Source organism: Tamandua tetradactyla, chromosome 3 (assembly GCF_023851605.1).
Source record: "Tamandua tetradactyla isolate mTamTet1 chromosome 3, mTamTet1.pri, whole genome shotgun sequence".
Lineage (NCBI taxonomy): Eukaryota > Metazoa > Chordata > Mammalia > Pilosa > Myrmecophagidae > Tamandua > Tamandua tetradactyla.
Genome location: NC_135329.1, coordinates 85,479,248 through 85,501,782, shown reverse-complemented (window position 1 = coordinate 85,501,782; position 22,535 = coordinate 85,479,248). Strand labels below are relative to the sequence as shown.

Genomic DNA, 22,535 nt, shown 5'->3' with positions numbered 1-22,535 from the left:
GTCTTCCAGAAAAAGCAATGTGACCTCTCCAGGGAGCACAGGGCCAGCTCCATTCTTGGGGAATGACTTCATTCACCGTCTCCCCTCCCTCCTCTTTACTCCCCTCCCTCGCTTTTCTTCTCCTTCCCTCCCCACTCTCTCCAGGCTCCTATGCTATCTGAAAGAGGGTGACACCAGTTGGCTCCCAGGGGGTGGGTGGAAGTGCCCACCACTCAGCCAGCTTTCTTCTAAAGAATGCCTTCTACCCAGTGAACCAGCTGGACATGGGGCCTTGGAGGCCTGGGTTCCTGAAACCCCAAAGGGTAGACAAGCCCTGTCGGAACCCCCCACTCCACCTGGCCCTTTGTGGACACGGCCCTCCAGGACAGGAAGTCTTCTGGCTGACCTGGTCCCAGCCCCAGGCAGCCTGGCCCTGGGAAACACTTCTGCCTGCTGGGTCGCAGGCCTGGGCTTCTGAGAGTGTTCCCAGTTTCCACAGGGTCCGTCCATGGGACCCTGCCCACCTCCTCCAGCCCCCGCCACCCACAAACCACGCGGGGCTGCTATGTGTGTGTAAATGAACTTCATTGTGCAAGACATGAGCCCCAAGAGCTGGTGCTGCTGTGTTCACCCCGGAGGCTAGGAGCCCGCCACCCACCTGGCCTCCCTCCTCTCCCAGGGGCTCAGCCCGAGGGGCAACCGGGTCTAGAAGGAGCTCAGGGGGAGCCATGGAGGCCCCAGGCCTGGGGTGAAGCAGCCTCCTGAGCGATGGAGGAGGGCAGGGGAGCTTGCCATCTTACTAAAACATGGCAGGACTTTCTGGTCTTGGTTGGGACCCTGCTCAGTGGAGGGGGTGAGTGGCAGAGGAATTGAAGAGCAATTTCCCGGGGCTCCACCATATGCTGGGCCGGGGGCTCGAGGTGTGGGCAAGGGCTTGAGGCCAGAGGTGCAGGGGGCACTGGTGGGCCCTCGGGGTGCAGAGGCTGGCCAAGCTCCCATAGCAGACTTCATGACGGTGGGTCCCCTGCAGGGAGGGGACAGGCAGGACAGGATGGCAGGGACGGTCCCTGGGTGGAAAGTTGCCAAGCATGGGTGGAAAGTGGCTGCGGTGGCAGCAAAAGGTGGGTTTGGGCCCAGGTTCCCCACTTCCAGGGCCACACACTGCTGCCCACGTGAGGTAGAGGGAAAGAGAGAGAGAACTCAGGAGAAGGCAGTGACAAGGGGAGAGAGGAAGAGGAGGAAATGGAGCAGGAGGGGAGACAAGCTAAAGGGGAGTGCAGACATGGAGGAGCAGACAATGAGGGAACAGAGGCCAGAACAGGAGGCAAACAGGAAGAGAGAAGGAAAGGGCAGAGGTGGAGGAGGAGGGGAGAACGGAAGTGCAGAGGGAAGGAGGGGGATGCCGGGCAGGAAGGCACTTCAGGCAGAGCTGGGGTTCCCAGATTTGGGGTGGGTCTTGCGGGAGGCCAGCTCAGAGAGCTTCTTCAGCCGCTTCTTCAGCTCCAAGGGGAACTTCTCATAGCACTTCTTGCACACTGGTTTCATGTCGAATTCCACAAACTTGTTCCTTGGGGGATATAGTTCTAGCAGTCACGAGGTGGCTCAGGGGGCACCCCAGGTAAGTGAATGCAGCAGTGGAAAATTATACTTCTCCCAGCCTCCCGGGCTTCAGCCCCTTCACCCCAGCAGGCCAGGCCCCAGGGTGAGCTCAGCCAGAGGCTGCAGTGTTGCAGAGGGGCCTGGAAGCTTCCCTGCTCTCCAAGGAGCTTCTCCTGGATTCCGACACTCTGGGGCCCTCTGTGGCTCCCTGCTGCCCTCATAGCCCCACACATCCTATACCCGTGCACTTCCTGGATGAGCCAGCTCACTGGCTCCTTTGCCTTTGCATGGGCTGTTCCCTCTGCTGAAAAGCCCTTCCCTCCCCCCAAGCCTAGGACTCGGGTGTACCCCCCACCCCCAGGGAGCTCGCATGTGGGAGCCCACACAAGCCATCTTCCTGGTCTTTGGGGGTGGGGAGCTCTTCACTTGTCCCACTGCATCCCCAAAGCCCGGCCTCAGCAGGGAGAGGGGGGACCAAGGAAGGGCTAAAGACAGCTGTGCTGAGCCTCTCCGCCGCCCCCCCCCCCCCCATGCCCTGGCCCAGCCCTCTTACTTCAGGGTCAGTTTGCTGTTGCAGGTGGAGCAGGAGAAGCAGTTCACACACCAGGCCTTGTTCAGAGCCGACACCACTACAAGGGCAGATGAGGGGGGCTCAATGGGGCCTTCCCAGGCCCCCACAGGCCCAGCTGTGCAAAGCAAGGGCCAGCTGGGCCTGCAGCTGCAGGACCCGAAGGGGGGTGGGGGGTGGGACGCACAACACAGAGGGCCCCTCACCGTCTCCCTCGATCACGTGGCTGCAGTTGTAGCAGACGTCCCCAAAGAGCTGCAGCACATGCAGAGAAAGCATCACCACCGCGGGCACAGGCTTCCACACACAGCCAGGGCCCAGCCGTTCAGGGTCGCCCACAGGGTCTCAGGGCACCCCTTAGAATCGCCCCCTGAGAGCACAAGAGGCCCAAGCACTGCTCCCCAAAGGCCCCTTTGCTCTGCGGGTGCCCGGGAGGGTGAGGGCCAGGCGGCACCCCCATCTCACCCGCCCCCGTCTTCTGTTCCACAGCAGCCGGGCAGCTTGGCCCAACCTGGGGGTCAGGAGGAGGCGGGCGGCTATATCTCTACCCCAGGCCCGGGGCCTCACATCCTGTTGCATCATCCTCACAGGAGGACACCGAGACTGAGAAGGGTGCCTGAACCGGGGCCAGATTCCTGCAGCGCTCCAGCTGCTGGCTCAGCAGGGACAGTCCCCCCGGCCCCCCAGACCCCCAGCCCTGGGCAGAAGGTGGGCACCTCTCCAGACCCTCACCCCACCACGGGGCCTCACCTGGTTGTAGTGAGTCTCGCAATATGCCAGACCCTTCTTCTCGTAGTGCCGATGCCCCAGGAACGGCTTCTCACACTTGGCACAGACAAAGTGCTGTGGGGTCGCGGGAGAGAGCAGGCGGCGGGGGAGGGTCAGGGGCTGCACAGACACCTCAGGGGCAGGGCGCCCCCATGGCCTCTGGCAGGGCCCTCTCGGGCAGCCCACTGAAAGCAGCGCTTCCTGGGAAACAGAGCTGGCAGCAAACCTCCTTTCCCAGGGGGTCCCCCAAGAGCAACGGCAGGTGTCAGCCTGCACACGAGGCACCCAACTCCCAGTTCAGGTGGACCCGTCCCACAACTTTCTCATTGCCTTGGAATCTTCTGGAAGGCCGGGAGGAGACAAGCAAAATGACATGGCCACCCAACTGAGGTCTGCGTGCTCAGGTCTCCTGCTCCAGTGGACGGGCCGCTCCCACGGGGAAGGTCCTGTGCAAAGCCCACCACCCTGGGGGCTGGGGGCAGGGATGGGCAGCAGGCAAGGGGCAGCCTCTCATGCCAGCTGAAGCTGGGGCCCGCGGCCAGTCATACGTACCTCCACGTGCCACTGCTTGCCCAGCGCGTTGACCACACGGCCCTCAATGGGCCGGCGGCAGGCACCGCAGATGGGAACCCCCATCTTGTCGTGGCAGGGCAGGCAGTACAGCTCACCCTTCAGCTCCCGGGCCTCGGCGGTCAGCTCCTTCCTGGAAGGCAAGGCGGGAGCCCCGTTGCCATCCTGAGAGGCCCCCCTGTCCCTGACAGGGTGGCCAGCGACCCCCTTTAATCTCTAGGCACTTTGGAGACTTCCTGGACCCCAGCTGGTCCCTGAATCTGCCCAGTCCAGACGGGGATCTGAGGCAGTGAAGAGAGGCCCCTCTTTGCTCTCCTGCCCTCTCCATTGCCAACTGCAGCCGCCCTCAGAGACCTGCTCTCCTGCTTACCCTGGCTGTCAATGTCTTGGTTTCTCCCTCGGCTTCCCCCTGGCCATCATTCCCCCTCAGCCCAAGTAGTTTCCCACGGCAGGGGCTTAAGGACCCCCTTCTCCCCTCTGCATTGCAGCTCATCTTGCAAGCAGCTGTCTAGATGTCCCTTTCTGCCCCCTTGCTCACCTTCCCACCGTAAGCCCCCCACCTCACCCTGTCCAGCACCTCACAGTCGTGAGGCCTGGCTCTCGGCCCCCAGCCCCCCGCTGCCCCGGGCCCTGGCGCCAGGGGGTGCACACACCCGCAGTGGGTGCAGCTGAAGTGGTCCGGGTGGTAGGCGTCGCTGCGGAACATGAGGGGCTGCTCATCGATGACCAGGTGGCAGCGCTGACAGATGTACTTGCCCAGACCCTTGGCCTTCTCACGGTTGTGGCAGGGCCGGCACAGGTGCCTGTGGGAGCAGGTGGGCACGGAAGCGGTGTTGGGGGTGACATCCTGGGAGTGAGTCCCTCACCCCCTGCCCACAGCTTTCCGGGATACTCGGAGGGGCTTAGCGGGCTGGAGCGGGGTGCACGCTGCCCCACGGCACGCCCGCGGGGCCTGGCGTATCACTTAGCGTGAAATACTCTGCACCTGCGTCTGCCATCTTTAGGGACTGCTGGTATTTTCCTTCTTCCCGTCTTTCTGAGCCCATCGTGTGGACCAGACATTTTGTGAAAATTGTTTCCCTTTTCCCTGTCTCTTACCCACCACCAGAAACTGTGTAAGGAACACGTCGGCCTCCACTACAGGGCGGCCGGGGAGAGCGGAGGCGGGCTGGGGTGGGGGCCCGCTGGCTCCTTTCCTTCCTGCAGTGCCGCGGACAGAGGCAGAGAGGTCCGACAGCCACAGACCCTTTCTGTCTCCAAAGACAGGCCCGGCTGTGTCAGCCCTGAGCCCCCCACAGGAAACGTCACCACAGAGTCTTTCTTGTGGCGACCTCAGAGCGCAGGCCGAGGCGGCCCCCTGCGCGGCAGCAGCTGTGGCCTCCGCGGGATTGGGATGAGCACAGTCCTGTCTCCTCGGGCCCCCATGGGGGCAGGGATGCAACTCGGGCCCCCAGGAGAAGACAGACGGGGACCCCGGCGCGCGGCCTGTGCTCCCTGGGCCCGACGGACACCCCAACCCAGGACCTCGGGGCTCCCCTTCCAGACGCATCACACCCCACCCCAACCTTTGTACTCCCCAATCTCTAGGGCCTCTTTACAGGGCGGTCACCTAAGAGACCACCCGTAGGGATCAACACCCACCAACCAGGGAACGGCCGCCCCCCCCCCCGCAACCTGCCTCCTCCCCGTGGGCTCAGGGCTGCAGCCTAAGGGACACTGCTCTACATCTACGCCTGTCTTTTCCTCCCCAGAGCTGCTCCAGCTTGCTGCTGGGCCTCCGCAGGACCCCAGTGCCCGCGCAGGGCGGTTGGGGTGGGTGCACGGGGCCTGTGCGAGGGAGCGACTGGGTGAGCGAGGAAGGCACGGGGGTGGTGTCACCTCCTTGGACTATGTGGTGGGGCCAAGGATCCCCGGCACTGTCTCCGCTGCAGGCAGCGCATGTGGCAGCTCGCAGCCACCGCGAAGGCTTGGCCCCGTTGTACCTTCTGCCTATTGCGGGCTCTCGGCCACTCTGCCTGCCCGCTCACTGCCGCTGGCCCCCTCCACATCTCATCATTAGTCACAGACACATTTATCCCCCCGGACCCCATACTCGAATACAAGAGCTCCTTAGCGTTGAAACAACAGTCAGCCCACGTGGAATGCCACATGTTTCCATGCTATAGAAATTCACTCCACCTGCACCCCCGTGGCACCCCCATACCTGTACCTACATCACACCCCCAGGCACCCACTGGCTCCCAGGGGAGACAGAACAGAGGAATCATCCCTCTTGAGGGAACCCCAGGTGGGAACCACTTTCTCGAAAACCCCGATTCTGTCGCCAGATCTAAAGGCAATCTTGTGAAATTTTTTCCAAGAGGAATTAAAATGAAACCTAAGAATTCTAACCCCAAGGTGAAAGAAAAAAAATAAACAAAGAAAAAAACACCCATCCAACCAACCAAACGACCAAAACACAAGTCTGGGAGTGACATGCCCCTGGGCTCAAACTCCAGCTCAGCCGCTTCCAAGCTGTTGGTCATTGGACAAGTTACTTTACCTCTCTGAGCCTTATTTTCCTCGTCTGTGAAACAGGGCAGCAATCCCAACTGCACAGGATTGTGTGGGGAAAGAAAATTAATGCGGTAGGCACCCTCCAAATGGAGAATGGACATTTTTTTAATGTGCTAACAGAAAAATCTTATACTTCAAAGTCTTTTGAAACTAGAGCTGGAGACAAGGCTCGCCCCCACAGGCCTGGAGGGATCTTTTGGGGGAACTTTTGCACTTAGAGTCTCAGGAGCAAACCCTGCCAAAACCCAAAGACTCCAGGCCTGGGCCACCCCCGAGTCCAGGTGGTCTCCCGAGTGCAGTGGGCAGCAGCAGCCCCCATAGCCACCCCCCCCCCCCACCAGCCCCTGCCCAGCCGGAGGGAGCAACATGGGTGCGGGCTGGGGCCCCCCGGCCCAGCGGCACCCTCACGGGTGCAGACAGCACCCCATTATGAGGCGGCCTGCAGCTGGGCCCCGCGCAAGATAAAGGCCACGATTTATTCCACCCGCCAGAGCGGGGCCTCATTATTCGGGGCAGGACACAAGGACCCCACAGCCAGGGTCCTGAAAGAATTCTCTCTCCTCCCACCCCCACCCGCCTCCTTCACAAGACCCCACCGCTGTCCCGGGGCAGGCCTCGCCGTTGCCATGACCGCCAGCCCCTCCCTGGGAAATCGTCCCTGTGTCTGTCTACGCCGGCAGCGTCCCCCCCCGCCCAGCCCTCGCCCACCCCATGGCTCCGAGGACAGTCACACTGGGCCTCTGTGAAGCTGCGGGAGTAGGGGTGGGGGTAAGAGAGGCACTGGGACACTCACAGCTCCAGGCAGCAGAGGCAGTCGTCGGGGGGCCCCCACGCCACACAAGGGACCCCTCAGGAATGAGGCGGCCTTTCAGAGCCGGTGGTGCCGCCGCCTCCCTCTTCTGCTTAAATAGCCGGCCTCTCACCCGCCCTGGCTGCTTGGATCCCCCTGCTGGCCGCCCCCACCCCGGGCTCCAGTTCACCTGCCTTTGCACCCGGACCCAGAGACAGTGAAAGGTAAGGGTGACAGCAGGGTGGGCAGCCCCAGGCAAGGGGGTCCTCTCTTGGCCCCAGCCCCGAAGCCGCCTCCTGTGTGATGGCAGCAGGAGTCGGGGGTGGACGGTCCCAAGAGGAGGCCATCCTGTCACCAGTCACCTTGGGGTCTGCTGGGGAGACGAGGTCGGGCCAGGGGCGGGAGGCAGGGGCAGGCGGGGGAAAGGGTTTGGGCTTGAGGCAGAGGGAAACACCAGACGGCCCACAGGGCAGCCCCCTCTGGCCACTGGGGCCATGACCCACCCACTTGGCCCGTCCCCAGAGTCCCAAGACCTGGCCTCAGACCCCCACCCCGGGGCCCCCCAGCCCCAGGCCAGGCCTCCCCAGGCATCAGCTCCCCAGCTGCAGAGGAAACCCCAGGCACTAGATCAATTTTATGCTGAGGCCCATACTTTCTAGTGGGAAGGCACAAGAGAATGGGAACTTATTTCAGACCCACATCTCAAAGGTCAACATCAAACTTTCCAAGTGGGAGAGAAGAAATGAGAGAAACGAGCCGGAATGCCTTTCAACAACAGGAGTGGCCATCCCCAAGAGTGCACAGAGCTCACTGGGCTGTCATGGGGGCATGGGCTTGGGGCAGCAGCCATACCACCTCCCCACATTGGCCCTTGGAGGCAAGGGGGTATCATGGGAGACACTGGGTCTCCCAGATCTGACTTCAATTCCGGCACCCCTGCCCCTGGCCTCAGTTTCCCCTGCCCCCAGCATCAGTTTCCTCTTCTGTAAAACGGGGGTACTGCTGCTTCCCTTTTGGGACTGTGAGGCAAGCAGTCAGGGCTCATGAGCTGCCCTCCAGGAGGGGACACAAGGTTGGGGGCACGCGGCTCCTCCCCACCCCTGGGGCCCAGCCTCCCTCTCCCAGCTGCCAGAGAAAGGCAGGACTTGCGGCTCTACTTCCTGCCAGCCCCTCCTTGCCCCTCTACAGCCTGGCCATGAAGAAGAGGTCAGAAGTCCGTTAGCCACCAGGAAACCAGAAGGTGGGGCTGCTGAGGTCAGGGTGGAGGCTGCTCAAGCCCCCTGCCCTGCCTTCCCTGCCCACCCCCAGCCATTCCAGGCCCACAATGCAGGCAGGCTGTTGGAACGCTCCCTCTCCTTCGCGGAAGTCCTTAGTTGACTAAAAACAGATTAGGAGGCAGTAACTCCTTCAGGGAGCACCCCACCCAGAACTGGGGTTCCCCAGGGGTCAGTGGCCTCTGACCGGGGCTGGTGGGCTGGGGGCTTAGCTCCTCAACTGAGCAGCACAGGCAGTCTCTCCAGGCCGGGGTTCCTCTGGGACTGCGGATCTGGGTGGGAAACCCTGCTCACCTCTGGGAAAGGCGGCTCTTCTCTCCTGCAGGGGACTCTGCCCCCTGCCATTAGATTGCTGTAACTGCCCAAATGTCCCCCCCCCCCCCCCCAGTCAGAAAGCGCAAGAGTCCTGGACCCCGATGGCCACATTCCTGCTAGGGTCTCTGTCTTCCTGGTGGGGACTCCATGGGTCAGGGGCCAGGGGTCACAGCATGAAGTAGAAAACAGAGAGCAGGTGTCAGGGGACTAACATTGGCTCCGGAAATGAGTCAGGGAGGGCTCTGGAGCAGGGCTCACCTGGTCAGGTTCAAAGTCACCAGACCCTGCAGAAAGGGGGAGCCACCCACCCACGGGGGAAACGGGGGTTAGGGACACAGGTGTCACCCGACGGCCATCGTGAAAGCAATCCTGTAGGCAGAGCAGGCAACTGGAGCCCTCCCTCCCGCCCCCCACCCCAAGCCTCAGACATGCCGGGCTCCAATCCGGCTCTCACAGGTGGTGGTGAGAGGTCTTCCCAGGCCTCTGAGGGTGTGGACCTGACACAACGTGGGGATTTTTCTAGAACCATCGATCTCAGAGTGCCGGAGCTGAGCAGCACCCCAGGGCAAAGCTCCAAGCCCCGGTCTTCTTTTTTAGCTTTTTGCTGAAGTTCAGAATGCCTGCAACCCTCATCAACTGAAAAGAGACACAGTGTGTGCCATCCATAGCTGCCAAGGGCTGGGAGCAGCCTCACGCCTCGGTGACGGGTGGGCAGATCCTGAAGGCTTCAGGGGTCTTCCCAGAGCCGGAGGGGCCGGCAGGGGCTGGGGTGGGAGCTGCCGTGGACAGGACAGGCTGCCCAAGCGGGATGCTGGGCTGGTCCCGGCTGCCTGTGACCTGCCTGCTTGCTCCCTCCAGGCTGTACCCAGGCTCCGGCCACAGAATGAATGGGCTGGAGGCAGCCCCCACGGGCCTGCTCGCCAACTCCTCGCCCCGCAGCGCAGAGCACTGCGGCCAGGAGACGCCGCTGGAGAACGTCCTTTTCGCCTCCTTCTACCTCCTGGACTTCATCCTGGCCTTCGTGGGTAACGCCCTGGCCCTGTGGCTTTTCATCTGGGACCACAAGGCAGGCACCCCCGCCAATGTGTTCCTGATGCACCTGGCCGTGGCCGACCTGTCCTGCGTGCTCGTCCTGCCCACCCGCCTCGTCTACCACTTCTCCGGGAACCACTGGCCTTTCGGGGAGATCCCGTGCCGGCTCACCGGCTTCCTCTTCTACCTGAACATGTACGCCAGCATCTACTTCCTCACCTGCATCAGCGCGGACCGCTTCCTGGCCATCGTGCACCCCGTGAGGTCGCTGCGGCTGCGCAGGCCCCTCTACGCCCACCTGGCCTGCGCCTTCCTCTGGGTGGTGGTGGCCGTGGCCATGGCCCCGCTGCTGGCGAGCCCGCAGACCGTGCAAACCAACCGCACGGTCGTCTGCCTGCAGCTCTACCGGGAGCGGGCCTCGCGGCACGCCCTGGTCTCACTGGCCGTGGCCTTCACCTTCCCGTTCGTCACCACGGTCACCTGCTACCTGCTGATCATCCGCAGCCTGCGGCGGGGGCCGCGCGTGGAGCGGCGCCTCAAGAGCAGGGCGGTGCGCATGATCGCCATGGTGCTGGCCATCTTCCTGGTCTGCTTCGTGCCCTACCACGTCCACCGCTCCGTCTACGTGCTGCGTCTGCACGGCGGCCGGGCCTCCTGCGCCGCCCGCCGTCTGCTGGCCCTGGGCAACCGCGTCACCTCCTGCCTCGCCAGCCTCAACGGCGCCCTGGACCCCATCATGTACTTCTTCGTGGCCGAGAAGTTCCGCGAGGGCCTGTGCAACCTGCTCTGCGGCTCCAGGAGGCTCACGGGGCCGCCCCCCAGCGCCGAAGGGAAAACCAACGAGAGCTCGCTCAGCGCCAAGTCGGAGCTGTGAGGGCCCGGCCGCCGGATGGGACAGCGGGGTGGACACCCGGACGCACGAGGGAGGAGGCCGCCTTCTCCCCTGCCGCTGGACATCCCGGCAGGTCACTCGCCCCGCCGCATCCCATCCTGGCCAAGACCCAGATCCCTCAGGGAGAACAGACGGGTGCCCCAGGGGCTGGGTCCCTCTGCAGGGAGTGTGGGATGGCTGCGGTCAGAGGAGGGGCGAGGTGGCCAGGACAAACCCTGAACAAAGAGAGTCTTTCTTCTCTCCCCACTTCCTTCCCGCTGCAGAAAGCAGGGTCACAAAGCTCTGCTGAAGGCCCAGGCAGGGCCTGGAAACGACCTGCAAGTAGGGACGATCGGGGAAGCGGGAAGAGGGGCTCAAACACTTTCTTCGATGTGGCCGAGTGGCCACGCACCATAAAGCTGGTCGATGGATGATAAAGCACATTTCCAGCTGGTCCCCAGGAGACGGCCAGCAAACCAGGGCAGCAGGGCATGTCGGCTCAGCGCCGGTCCACGACTCCTCCTGCCCCAGACCCACACATGCATCTGAAGAGGTGCCTCGGGGAGCTTAACCTGAGTCACTGTGCGGACCAGGTGGCGAGCTGGGCCCTAGCAAACAAGCCTGTCCTCCCTGACTCCAACCCGGCAGGGCACGTCCTAACCCACCCCCTACTGGCAGCCTGGATAGCTGCGCTTTAAGCTGTGCCCTCTATCAGCTGGCAGGTCTCTCCATCACAGGTCCTTTTTTGTGGTTATTTATACTGATCGTAAACATAGCTGTAGTTTTAAGCCTGCGAACTTCTGTTCTGTTTGGTTAGTGTCACAACCTCCCAAGAATGTCTCTTCCCTTCAACCTAAGAATGGTAAAGTGGTGGAAAGGTGCCAGTATGGAGGAGGATCTCTCTCTCTCTCTCCCCCCTCCACATCTCGATACCCCAGCCCCCATGCAGCACCTTCTCTGTCCCACGCAGACTCTGAAATTCTGCACAGCCAGGTGCAAAGGCCCACCTGGCCCTCTCAGAGATGGCCCTCTCCAGCCGGCCCCTCCCCCCTTTCCATCACCGTTTTCTATCTCATCTTACTGCCCAAGCACTTCCCGCCCCTGGAGGATTTTCCCAACCAGTCCTGGGGGCAGGTGGCCATGGCCTTGTATAAGCTGAGGTTCAGCAAGGGGGCAGGACCTACAGGTGAGTAATCCAGGCACTTGGTACCCAGGCCCCCAGGGCTGTCCCCCAGCCTGGCCACGGCATCCCTCTGCTCCCCACACCTGCAAAAACCCTAGACAGCTAATACCTGGGGTCCTGCTGGAGCCAGGCACCAGACGCCAGGGGTACCACAGTTACAAGGCCAGCACTGTGCCTCTCTTGTGGCAGCGCTGGGAAGCCATAATGGAGGTGGTGTGGTAGAGAACAGAGGTAGCAGAGGTGGGGCTGCCCAGACAGGACAGAGTGGGTGGGGACAGAGTGGATGGCAGGCTGGCAGGGCTGCTGTTGGGAGGAAGGCAGGGAGGCAGGGAGTGAGGCTGATTTGAGGTTTCTGATTTGCAGTAAGGTGGGCATGGTGAGACCACTGGTGAGACAGCCAGGGTAAGCGGAGAGGAAATGCAGAGCTCAGGCGGGGGCCCATGAGATGCCCATGGACCACCAGGTGGAGGAGACAGGTGGGCAGCCGAGGCGCACAGGCTTTACTCTGGGGTAAAGATGGAAATCTGAGATTATACAGTGCACATGTGCCATTTCAAACCCCACAACTCTGTCCCCAAGGGCAAGGGTGAGGGCCCAAGACGGAGCAGGACCTGCTGGAGGGAGTCGGGAGCACAAGGAGGAGCTGCTCAGGGTCCTGGAGGCCAAGAGCGGGGGGAGGGGCAGCAAGGAAAGCAAGGGGAGAGGCCTGAGCTGCGGGCTGCCAACACCAAGGTCACTAGGACCCCCATCAGATGGGGGTGAGGGGAAGCGAGCAGGCTTGGGAGGGGCAGCCGAGATGCCAGAGTAGTTGTCCTGCAGAGGGAGGAAGTCTTGGGGCATCTCCCAGGCCCCGGTTTTTTGGGGGAGAAAGAGAGAGAGAAGCCACCAGCCCTCTAGGAGGCATGAGGGGGAGAGCTGGGCTTGGGGAGCCACCTCCATAGTGGGGGGGGGGGAGTGGAGAGCTGCTGAAGCAGGGCACCCCCAGAGCTTGCGGGCAAGGACAGTGGCAGCATAGGGCTGAGGGGAAAACCCAGCCTTCTTGGAAGGTGGGAAATGAGCCTAGCTAAGGAGCCCTAGCACCGAGTGCCCGTGCAGCCTGTGAATTGACAGAAAGTTCAGGCAGCCTCGTCCAGTGATCCTTTTCCAGCAACGGTCAGCTGTGTGGGTGTAGGCAGGAGGACCAGGCAAGTGTGAACTCAAGGCTCCTTCTCCCACCCACCACGGCCCGGCACCTACAAGCCGACCGGTCCTGGAGCCCACCTCACCTGCCCGCGTTCTTCACGAAGCCCAGGTCAGCCAGCTCCACGTCGCAAAGCTCGCAGCGGAAGCAGCCAGGGTGCCAGTTGTTGCTCATGGCTTTGATGACGCGGCCAATAATGAACTCACCTGGAGAGGAGAGGAGAGGGCCCTCCTGACAGGGCAGCCTTGTGTCCCCCAGCCCCTGGCCTCAGGTACCCTCCCAGGCCCCGTCTGCCCACTTCCAAGGGCTCCCTGCCCCAGAGCACAAAACCATTGTGTTTGCAGGTCTACAGGACCTAGGGAGTAGTGCTCAGAGAGGGACTGGCACAGAGTTGCCAGCCCTGGCCCATTCTCAATGCTCCCCAGGACCCTGCCCACCCTCCTTCCTTGTCCCTGCAGGACAGGACAGGGGTTGGCCCCAGCCCTTACCACAGGCGCCACAGCACGGAGCAAACAGCATCTGGAAGTCGTGTTCACAGTACTTCCGGCCTTCAAACTGCAAACGGAGCCGGGTTTGGGGGAAAGGAGAAGCAAGCCACCTGTTAGTCCCAGGGGCCACACAGGCCGAGTCCTTGCCGAGGTCAGGGCCTGCCCTCAAGAGGGCTGAGCAAATACCCCCTTTATGCAACTGTCACCACGGTGGGAAGCAGGTGGGGCAGCACACCTGGGAAGGCTTCCTGGAGGAGGTGGCATGGAGTTGAAAGCAGAGATTGGGGGATATTGAGAGGATCCAAGGCCCAGAAGTAGGAGTGGGTTAGCTGGGAGGATGTGGCAGGAATGCAAAGAGAGGCCCCATTAGAAGGTTAAGAGCTGGGAGGTGCCCATGGCTGGGGCTGTATGCCAGGGACCTCCACCAGGCTCCTGATAGCATGTGAAGAGGGAGTTAAGCTGGGAGGGGGCCAGATGAGACCAACTTTGAACTGTACATATCACTTGGAGCTGTTCCCCGGGTACCTTTTCTGAGAAACCCAGCTCTCCCCAGAGGCCACAAAGACCCCAGGCAGGAGGGAGAAGGGAGGGAACACAGGAAGGGCAGGAGGCACCCAAGGGAGGAGACCCAAGTCCTGCGGCCAGCCAGAGCTAGTGAGGATGCCAGCCAGGCAGAGAGGGTCCTAAATGCGGCCCCAAGCACAGCCCAAATCTGCCTCTGCCTTCCTCTCCCTGGACAATTTTATTTTTCTTTTAAAAAATGTGGTTTGCCCCTGTTTTCTAAAATGAATGTCCTGTGGGCTACAACTGGAGACAGGCCGACCCAGCAACCTGAAGTGGCACCAGGCGTGAACAGTCTCGCCTGAGGACCCACTGTGTCCCAGGCTTTGTTCTAGGGACTCGGCTACCCTCCCTGCCTCTGGATGGGCCAGCCCTCCTCAGGGGGTGAGGTGGCTCCATGGGAAACACTGCCAATGCTCCGCCAAGCTGATCACACCCACATCACCCATCAGCCAATCCCAGCACACCGAGCACCTGCCACCCTGTCCAGGGCAACCCCCAGCAGTTGCTGGTAACACAACTGCCTCAGGGCAGGGACCTATTTATAGCACTTGCCAATTTCTATGGCGTCAATACCCCCACCGTTCAGCTACGGACATGCCTGAACGTGGAGCTGACAAGAGATTCACAATAGCCACCGTTATATCGTGCCACTCCCTTCCCCACGTAAATGACCTTGGAAGCTGAAATAATAGTAACTGTGATAAAATAATTGAGAGGGGGTAAGTTTGAGAATTTGCTTTGTTTCTTAATATAACATATTTGGTAGTAAGTGTGCATTATTTAGTTTTTAATGACTGTCCAACAAGCAGCTCGCCAGACTGCTAAAAATGTTCACTGCCCACGTGAGCCCAGCTATGTCTCCCAAGAGTGAAAGGCATGGACTCCAGGGATAAGCCAGGACTCGGCATCAAAGGATTGAGAAAACCTTGACCAAAACAGGGAAGAGAGAAATGAGACAAAATAAAATTCCAGTGGCTGAGAGATTTCAAACGGAGTTGAGCAGTTATCTTGGAAGTTATTCTTACACATTATATAGATATCCCTTTCTAGTTTGTGGTGTATTGGAGTGGCTGGAGAGAAATACCTGAAATTGTTGAGCTGCCTTGATTCTTGAAAACGATGGTATAAAGTGTAGCTTTTACAATATGATTGTGTGATTGTGAAAACCTTGTGTCTAATGCTCCTTTTATCCAGGGCATGGACAGATGAGTCAAAAATATGGATAAAAAATAAATAAATAATAGGGGAGACAAAAGGCAAAATAAATTGGGTAGATGGAAATACTAGTGGTCAGTGAGAGGGATGAGCAAGAGGTATGGTATGTATGAGTTTTTTCTTTATATTTCTTTTTCGGGAGTGATGCAAATATTCCAAAAAATGATCATGGTGATGAGTACACAACTACGTGACGATACTGCGAGCCACTAATTTACACCATGTATGGAATGTATGTGTGAGAAGATTTCTTGATAAAAATATTTAAACGAAAGAGTAAAGCACAGAGGGAGAGCCGACCCCTTCATTTTGCCAAGCCAGGTGAAGGGGGTGGATAGGAGCAGACGGGTACAGCTTGTGGTCCGGCCGGTCGCCCTCTCCCCCTTACCCACAACCACCAATGGGGGACCTCTTCCCACGTTCCCACGAGTACCCCTATATAGGAATCCCACAGTAAGGAGGACCTCGGAGCCCCCCAAGTCTACAGTGTATGTGGTGGAGACCACAGAAGGGACAACAGGACCCAACCGCCTGCCTCTGGCCTCTGCCCTCCTGTCCCATCTCACAGGGTGTGCCAGCTCCCATCTGTTCCCACCACTGTCACACAAGACTAGTGTGTCATTGTTCACTTCAGTGACTGCATCTTTTTTCATGTTCAGAATCTGGTTCTTTTTGGTCTTTCACAAATGTGCTGCATATGTCACCTTTTATTTTGGGGTGCCAAAGGCTGAGTTACGAAAGATAATGTGTAAATGATATATTCAGGGTAGTGGCAAGACACAATACGTTCCTGATTGCTTTCTCTGTTAACACCCTGTATGTTTCAGTAATGTCTCCCCTGTGTTTCCTCTGCTTCAATAACACTGGCCTCCTGGCCTCTACTCAAACACCCCCAGCCCATTGCCACCCCAGGGCCTTTGCACTGGCCATGCCTCTGCTGAATGCTCTTCCTCCAGAAATGTGAGTCACTCACCCCCTCATCGTCTGTCTGTCTGTTCACATCACCTCCTTTGTGAGGCCTTCCGTGGTCAGCCACCCTCCCTGCCCTGTGATGCCCTCTGTGGCGGACCATGAACTTCTCACGCTGCTTTGTGGTCCTGAAGGGCAGGAACCACACCAGCAGGAGGTGGAGCTGGGCTCCTGGCCCAGGTGGCTGTGCTCTGGGGCCCAAGCATCCTCACCTCATAGAAGAGGCCCTCGGGGAACTGCCGGAAGCACTGGGCGCACACAAAGCAGTGCTCGTGGTACAGCTCCCCATTGCTGTTGACGATCCTCTCAGAGGGGGCGAAGCGGGCCTGGCACCGCTGGCACACGGCGTTGGCCAAGGCGTTGGACATGTTGCTGGGGTGGAGGGCAAAGAAGGAATAGAAGGTTAGGACCGAGGGTGGGCAAAGGCTAGAGCGGCTGGGGCCTCACCTGGCCTCGACGGTTGGGGCATGCTTTATGGTGTGGGAAAAACAGCACCTACGTCGCTCTGGTGGGGGTCCTTGAACCTCCGCTGGGGGCCAAGTCACACCTCCACCCCCACTCCTCGCCTCACTGCTGTGGTATGCCACAGGCTTGGTGCTCCCCGACAATGAGCCATCCAGATAGACATACTCAGGGACTTTCCCTGATCTCACTTGTGGAGGGGACGCAGCCCAAATTAGAAACCTAGGCCCTAGAACCCAATGTCCCCAGTCTGCCCCAGCATGGCCTGCAACTCTGGGCACCCTCTTGGAGGTCAAACCCGGGCAGAGGCAAGGCCAAGTGCACATCCTCCGGTCAGAGCCACCAGGCTCAATCAGGAAGCTTGTGTCCAGTGGTGCCCACTCCTCCGGGCTCAGGAAAGGGGGACCCTCATTGCAGCTGTCACGTGGGATGTGAGGGGGAAGGTGGCAGTACTCACATAAAGCCTCCAGCTGGGTGCATGGCCACAGTGCCCCCCAAATAACTCAGTCCCCAGCTGGTCATCTGGGTCTTGGAATCAGCAAGCATACCTCTATTGCCCCTTCCTCAGGGGAACCAGAGGGTCTCTTGGGGTTCAGCATCCCCCTGGGCCAGGTACAGGGTGAGCAGCTCTGATTTGGCACCCTTATTTAACCCACAAGGCACTCCTGAAGTTACCATCGTTACCACTACTTTCCAGATGCGGCCCCAAGGTTCAGAGAAGGTGAGTCACTTCTCTAAGCTCATCCAGCTTTGAACTCAGATCAGGCAGACTTCAATCATTCTTCAAATCCTCTGTTCCCCCAAAACCTGCAACGCTCCCTCCATGGAGAAGATGAAAGTATGACTCTTTGGGGTGGATATGGGGGTAGAGAACGGATTTTTCACCCATTCTGGGCACTGCCCTGTCCCCAGGATAAGTGGCAGGCTTCCTTCTGAGAGGAAGGGCGTCTAAATCCTACCAAAGGGAAAATGTCCACCCTGATCCGGCCCCGTCTGAGATGGTCAGGAGCAGCCGTGTTGGACTCAGAACTTTGCCCAGGAGGCACACTGGACACCCTGACTGTCACTAAGGTTTTCCAAGACCTAAGATCCATTCAGCCCTGGATGGCTGGGAGAGAGGTATTCCAGGTTGAGCGGGGACTGATGCCACGGGCTGGTCACGTCAGCTGTGAGTGACGGCCTGAGACTACCCTTCCAGCATGTTCTCTCCCTCGCAGCTGCACAATCAAGAGAGGAATAGAGAGGCAGGGAATCTGGTTCCCGAGCAAGGACAACTCTTGGATGGAGAGGTTCTCAATGACAGAGAAGAAGAGAAATCCAGTAGGCTGGGGGGAGAGGGCGCTGGTGGGGGCTGCAGGCAGGTGGAACCTTCACGGCAGGGGCAGCCGGCTCGGCCAGCCTGGCCAGGCTCAGGGGGCTTCTGCGTGCTTAGCCCCAGCCTTGGATGTGCTCAGGAACCAAAGCACCTCCTGCATCCACACCCACAGCTGTAAGGGCCGCAAAGGGCAAGGAGGTGGGGGCCCCGTGGGTGGCGGCAGGACTTGGGGAGCATCCAAGACGAGAGGGAAGCTCCGTGCCTGGCAGTCCCAGCCCAGCCCCGGAGGGTCCCCACGAGACGGAGTCACAGAAAATAAGACGGTCACCTGCAACGGGAGTAGCCGGGAGAGACCCCTTTCCCAGATACGGCAGGGCCTTTCCAGAAGATACAAACTGAGCAAGGATGGGGCTTTCCGAGAAAGCGGAACATTTCTCAGTAAAATTACAGCTTGGCAACATTTAGTGACAAGCTGGTCTCCACCCTGCAGGGATAGCCTCTTAGAAGTGGCCCAGGACACTATGCTACCAGTGTACATCTGTTCCCCGCTTTATAAGATCCTCCCACATAATGACAAACCTACATGTGAACCAGTCACTGTGAAAACCCCACTTGAAACTTCCCTAACTGCTTTTATAAGCTGCGCTCTTGAAATTCTCACTTTGACCTCCTGGATTTGGGATCTCCCTGCTCGAGCAGTGTTTCTTTCAAGAAACCTGCAGCTTTACGTGGGATAGAAATCTCAGGATAAGCCGGGACCTGACACCAAGGGATTGAGAAAGCCTTCTTGACCAAAAGGGGGGAGAATTGAGACTAAATAAAGTCTCAGTGGCTGAGAGATTTCAAATAGAGTTGAGAGGTTATCCTGGAGGTTATTCTTATGCATTATATAGATATCCCCTTTTTAGTTTCTGGTGTATTGGAGAGGCTGGAGGGAAGTACCTGAAACTGTAGAGCTGTGTTCCAGTAGCCTTGATTCTTGAAGATGATTGTATAATTATATAGCTTTGACCATGTGACTGTGTGATTGTGAAAACCTTGTGTCTGATGCTCCTTTTATCCAGGGTATGGACAGATGGGTACAAAAATATGGATAAAAATAAACAAATAATAGTGGGGACAAAGGGTAAAATAAATTGGGTAGATGGAAGTACTAGTGGCCAGTGAGGGGGAGAGGTAAGGAGTATGGTATGCACGAGTTTTTTCTTTTTACTTTTCATTTCTTTTTCCGGAGGGTTGCAAATGTTCTAAAAAACACTCCCAGTGATGAATACACAGTTGTGTGATGATGTTGTGAGCCACTGATTGTACACCATGTATGGAATGCGTGTGTGATAAGACTTCTCAATAGAAATATATTTTTTTAAAACCCTGAAGCTTTGCTAATACCGAAGACGTTGCTCCTTTTCAAAGCTGGCCCCAGGCCACTGGGTTGCAGGGTGGAGCTCCCCTGGCAGCACAGCCAAGGTGACCAGGAGGAGGTCCTCCCGCCCCTGACCATGGACGTGACCCAGAGGCTCTTGGCGAGGCCAGAAATCAACAGGAAATCCTGTGACTCTGGCTCTGGGCCGCCCTTCTCAAGGGACCCAGAAAATGACTCCCCAAACAGGATCTTCGTCCAGCCCCTCTCTTTAAGCTGAACTTTCTGGGCCAGCAGCCAAGCAAGCACACAGCATGTCTGAACTCGCGTGTGACTGTACCAGTGGGCCCATCGCCCCTCACTTTCCAGTGGGGCACCCTCCATCTTTCTGTGGCACTACAGCCCCTGGGGAGCCCACACTGCAGCCACTGCCCTCTCTGGGGTGCGCCAAGCTACAGGTGGTGACAGCCCCTGCTCTCGCTTACCTGCCTCACCCGCCTCCAGCCACCCCTGCCTCCTCCACTGGACTGTACATAGCAGCTGCGGGAGGCTCCGTGTTCCCCTGCGAAACCTCGAAGAAGTGCCCAGAACTGACTTTAACCCACTGGCCAAAGAGACAGAGGTATGCTCAGAGGTCACATGAGTCCCAGACAACCAGAGCTACCACACCATCAGAGAAAATGCCAGTCGTCCCCCATGGGGAGGAGGGGAGGCAGGGACAAGCCAGACCCTGGGCTCCTGCAGACATGGGTTCCAACCCCTAGACTCCAGCCACTAGTTGCGGACTTGGAAGAAGTCTGCACCCCCCAAGGGTGAAGTGAAGGATCAGATGTGGGCGTGTCAAACCCAGCGCTCGCCTCCAGGCCGGGTGCGGGCCTATCACTAGAACCATTGTTTCCCGACAAATCTGGGGCTTTCCAGAGCCCCACAACACCACCACCACCGGGTGGCGGATAGAGACATTCCAAGCCCTCCTTCATGCATTCCAGCCAGCTTATCCCCCAAGGGTGAAAACCCATCCTCACCCCCACCTCAGCTACAACGGGCACAGCACACGACCCAGGGCTGCCTGCAAGCCAAACTTCAGTTTGAGAGTAGGCACCACCCTGTTCCCTTCCCCAACCTATCCCAGCACCCCAAAATGAATCCAGTCTCGACAGATAACTCAAGCCAATTTTTATGAGATGTCACCGAGATTGACAATGACAGGGAACTGGGGGGGCAAGGGGCTCTCTGCACCAGGAGAGCCCTCTGAGGAGGGGGTTGACTGGTTCCAGATGAGGAAACCAAAGCACAGAGAGGGTCAGTAACCTGCCGAGGGTTACTGCTGTGTGCTCTGTCCTGTCCCATCCACTGCTGGCGGCACCACACGACATGGCAAGGCCATGCCCCAGACCTTCCTCTGACCCAGCCCTCCCACCCATCTGGGCCTGGAGATGGGCAGGGACCAGCCACAGGGGTCCATCTGCACATGAGGATGAGCCAGCGTGAAAGCCCACAGTTGCCCAAGCTCACACGTCCTGCAGCGCAAGCTCTGCAGGCCCAGCACTCACTGGCTGTGAGGGTTGTGGCCAAGAACCTCTCTGAGCCTCAGTTTCCTTCTCCGTAACCCGAGGGGTTGTCAGGAAGGCTAAGGGAGGCTGCACTCAGCACGACACATTTACGCCACCAGAAACATATTCCAAATCATCTGAAACAGCCTGAAACGACAACCTCTTCTGAAGCCATCGACTGCTAAGCAGGTGCACTTTAAACCTGGCACACTGATAACAGAAAACTGAGGAACAGACAGAAAAAGACATTTGAGTGGCTTATAAACATATGAAACATTCCTGAATAAGTGCCCAGAACGTTCCAGAAACCTGGTTTTCATTCTTGGACTCATGTGAATGTTTGCCATACTCTTGGGTTGCTTCATTTCTGTTTGAACCCCCTCCAGCTTAGCCCCTCGGGACCCGGGTGGCGGCCCGTCCACACACATGGCACCTGGGCTCCTGATCACTCACCCACAGGACGGCAGCGGTAGCGGATGGCAGACCTGGGAGGCTCACCTTCCAGCTCTGCACACTCGGGTGTTTCTGAGTCCCCGTACCTGGATGATGGACTCGCCCACTGCCCATCTGGGTACCCTCCCTTCACCTCCATTCTCAGCCCCAGGCATCTCTGCTGGCTGTCCTCCAACTGCCCCTTGGGAAACTTTTTCTGACCACAGACCCACAGTGACTGGGAGCAGACCCTCGGGGCATGTTTGGGAGTGTACTTTCACTATGTAGACCACACCCACCCCACCCCACCCCACCCCCACCACTGCCTCCTCTCCTGAGCCCTCCCCCTCCCTACCAGGCCTTCCCCCACCCGGGCTCAGTCTTCTTGCCTGTCTTGCACCTCCCGCCTCCCAACCTCAGAATCCTGGCCCCACAGTCCCCTGTCCCCCTCCCTCTGTCCCTTCCATGGCACCAGCCTTCATCTCATCCCCTCCCCCACTTTATGCTGGACATTTCCATCCCCACCGCCCCTTGGGCACTACAAACTCAGCTTGTCCAGGAGCCACTTCCCCAGCCCCTGGCGCCACCTCACCGGGCTTCTCCCTCACCTAGGTGCCCAGGCTTGGTGAAACCTCCCCCCAGTCCCACCCCAGGTCCATTCACCTCTGAGGCCAACCCCCTGGCCCCTCCCAACCCTGAAGGAGGACTTCATCCTTGTCTACACCGCAGGTCCCCACCAGAGCAAGCAGTGGAGCTTTGGAGTCTGTCTGACCTGGGTCAAATCCCAGCGTAGCCACATTTTGGTGGGGGCGAAGTCGAGCAGATTCGTTGCTCATCCCCGCGCCTCCCATGCGGGGGGGATAAAGCGGCATTGACAATCTTTCCAGTCCGAGAGGCTGTCACAGGGGTTCCCCGGGATAATTCATCTCTAATACACGATCCTCCATGCACTGCTGGAGCAGGATGGAGCGGCTGGTATCGCCCCCAAACCCACCCCATCCCCGCCCCGCCCGGACTAAATGAAGCCGAGATGCAGCCGCACCCTGCCGCCTCGGTCGCCACTGGGTGCGTCCTGTCCGCGCCCCGGGGCTGCCAGGCCCTCGCAGGCGCCGCGCCGTCGGAAGGGCTGGGGTTGCCGAGGAAAGACCCGGAGCGGCTGCTTTCCGGTCATTGTCCCCTGCGCGGCTCCTCTGCCACCTACCCGGGGGCGGTGGAGAGCGGCAGTGCGCTCTGCCGGTCCTGGCGCCGCCGGTACAGCCCCGATGCGGTGAGCGCGCGGAGCCGGGCAGCCATGGCGCGGGAACCCGGAACGCTCGCGGGCCCTCCTTGTTCTCGTCCTGGTTCTGGTCCCTGGGCTGCGGTCCCACCAGACCGTCGGACTAACTTCGCGCCTCTGCGCGGGTAAGCCCGGCGCGCTTACCAGCCTCGCGTGGCCACCGTAGCCCAGACACCGGACAGGCCGCGGGCGCCACCCCTGCTCTGGACAGGAGCT

At 59.4% G+C, this 22,535-nt stretch overlaps 2 protein-coding genes across 5 annotated transcripts in view; one reads left to right on the top strand and one right to left on the bottom strand.

Annotated features, from left to right (window-relative positions):
* Window positions 1-547: 547 nt before the first annotated feature.
* Window positions 548-22,535, bottom strand: part of LIMS2 (LIM zinc finger domain containing 2) — a 36,653-nt gene continuing 14,665 nt past the window's right edge. For 3 of the 4 annotated variants that reach the window (XM_077153471.1, XM_077153473.1, XM_077153472.1), the window contains exons 2-10: window positions 16,134-16,293; window positions 13,174-13,240; window positions 12,771-12,891; window positions 4,138-4,287; window positions 3,467-3,617; window positions 2,897-2,989; window positions 2,353-2,401; window positions 2,132-2,207; window positions 548-1,546 (exon numbers count right to left, since the gene is read on the bottom strand). In XM_077153471.1, the coding sequence (XP_077009586.1) occupies window positions 1,399-1,546; window positions 2,132-2,207; window positions 2,353-2,401; window positions 2,897-2,989; window positions 3,467-3,617; window positions 4,138-4,287; window positions 12,771-12,891; window positions 13,174-13,240; window positions 16,134-16,293 (1,015 nt within the window). In that variant the 3' untranslated portion in view covers window positions 548-1,398. Of the gene's footprint in view, window positions 1,547-2,131; window positions 2,208-2,352; window positions 2,402-2,896; window positions 2,990-3,466; window positions 3,618-4,137; window positions 4,288-12,770; window positions 12,892-13,173; window positions 13,241-16,133; window positions 16,294-21,815; window positions 22,021-22,535 lie in introns of those variants that run through there. The other variant, XM_077153474.1, reaches the window with a different exon arrangement.
* On the top strand, window positions 9,303-10,325 carry GPR17 (G protein-coupled receptor 17). Its single transcript, XM_077151906.1, has one exon. The coding sequence runs from the start codon at window positions 9,303-9,305 to the stop codon at window positions 10,323-10,325; it is 1,023 nt and encodes a 340-aa protein (XP_077008021.1).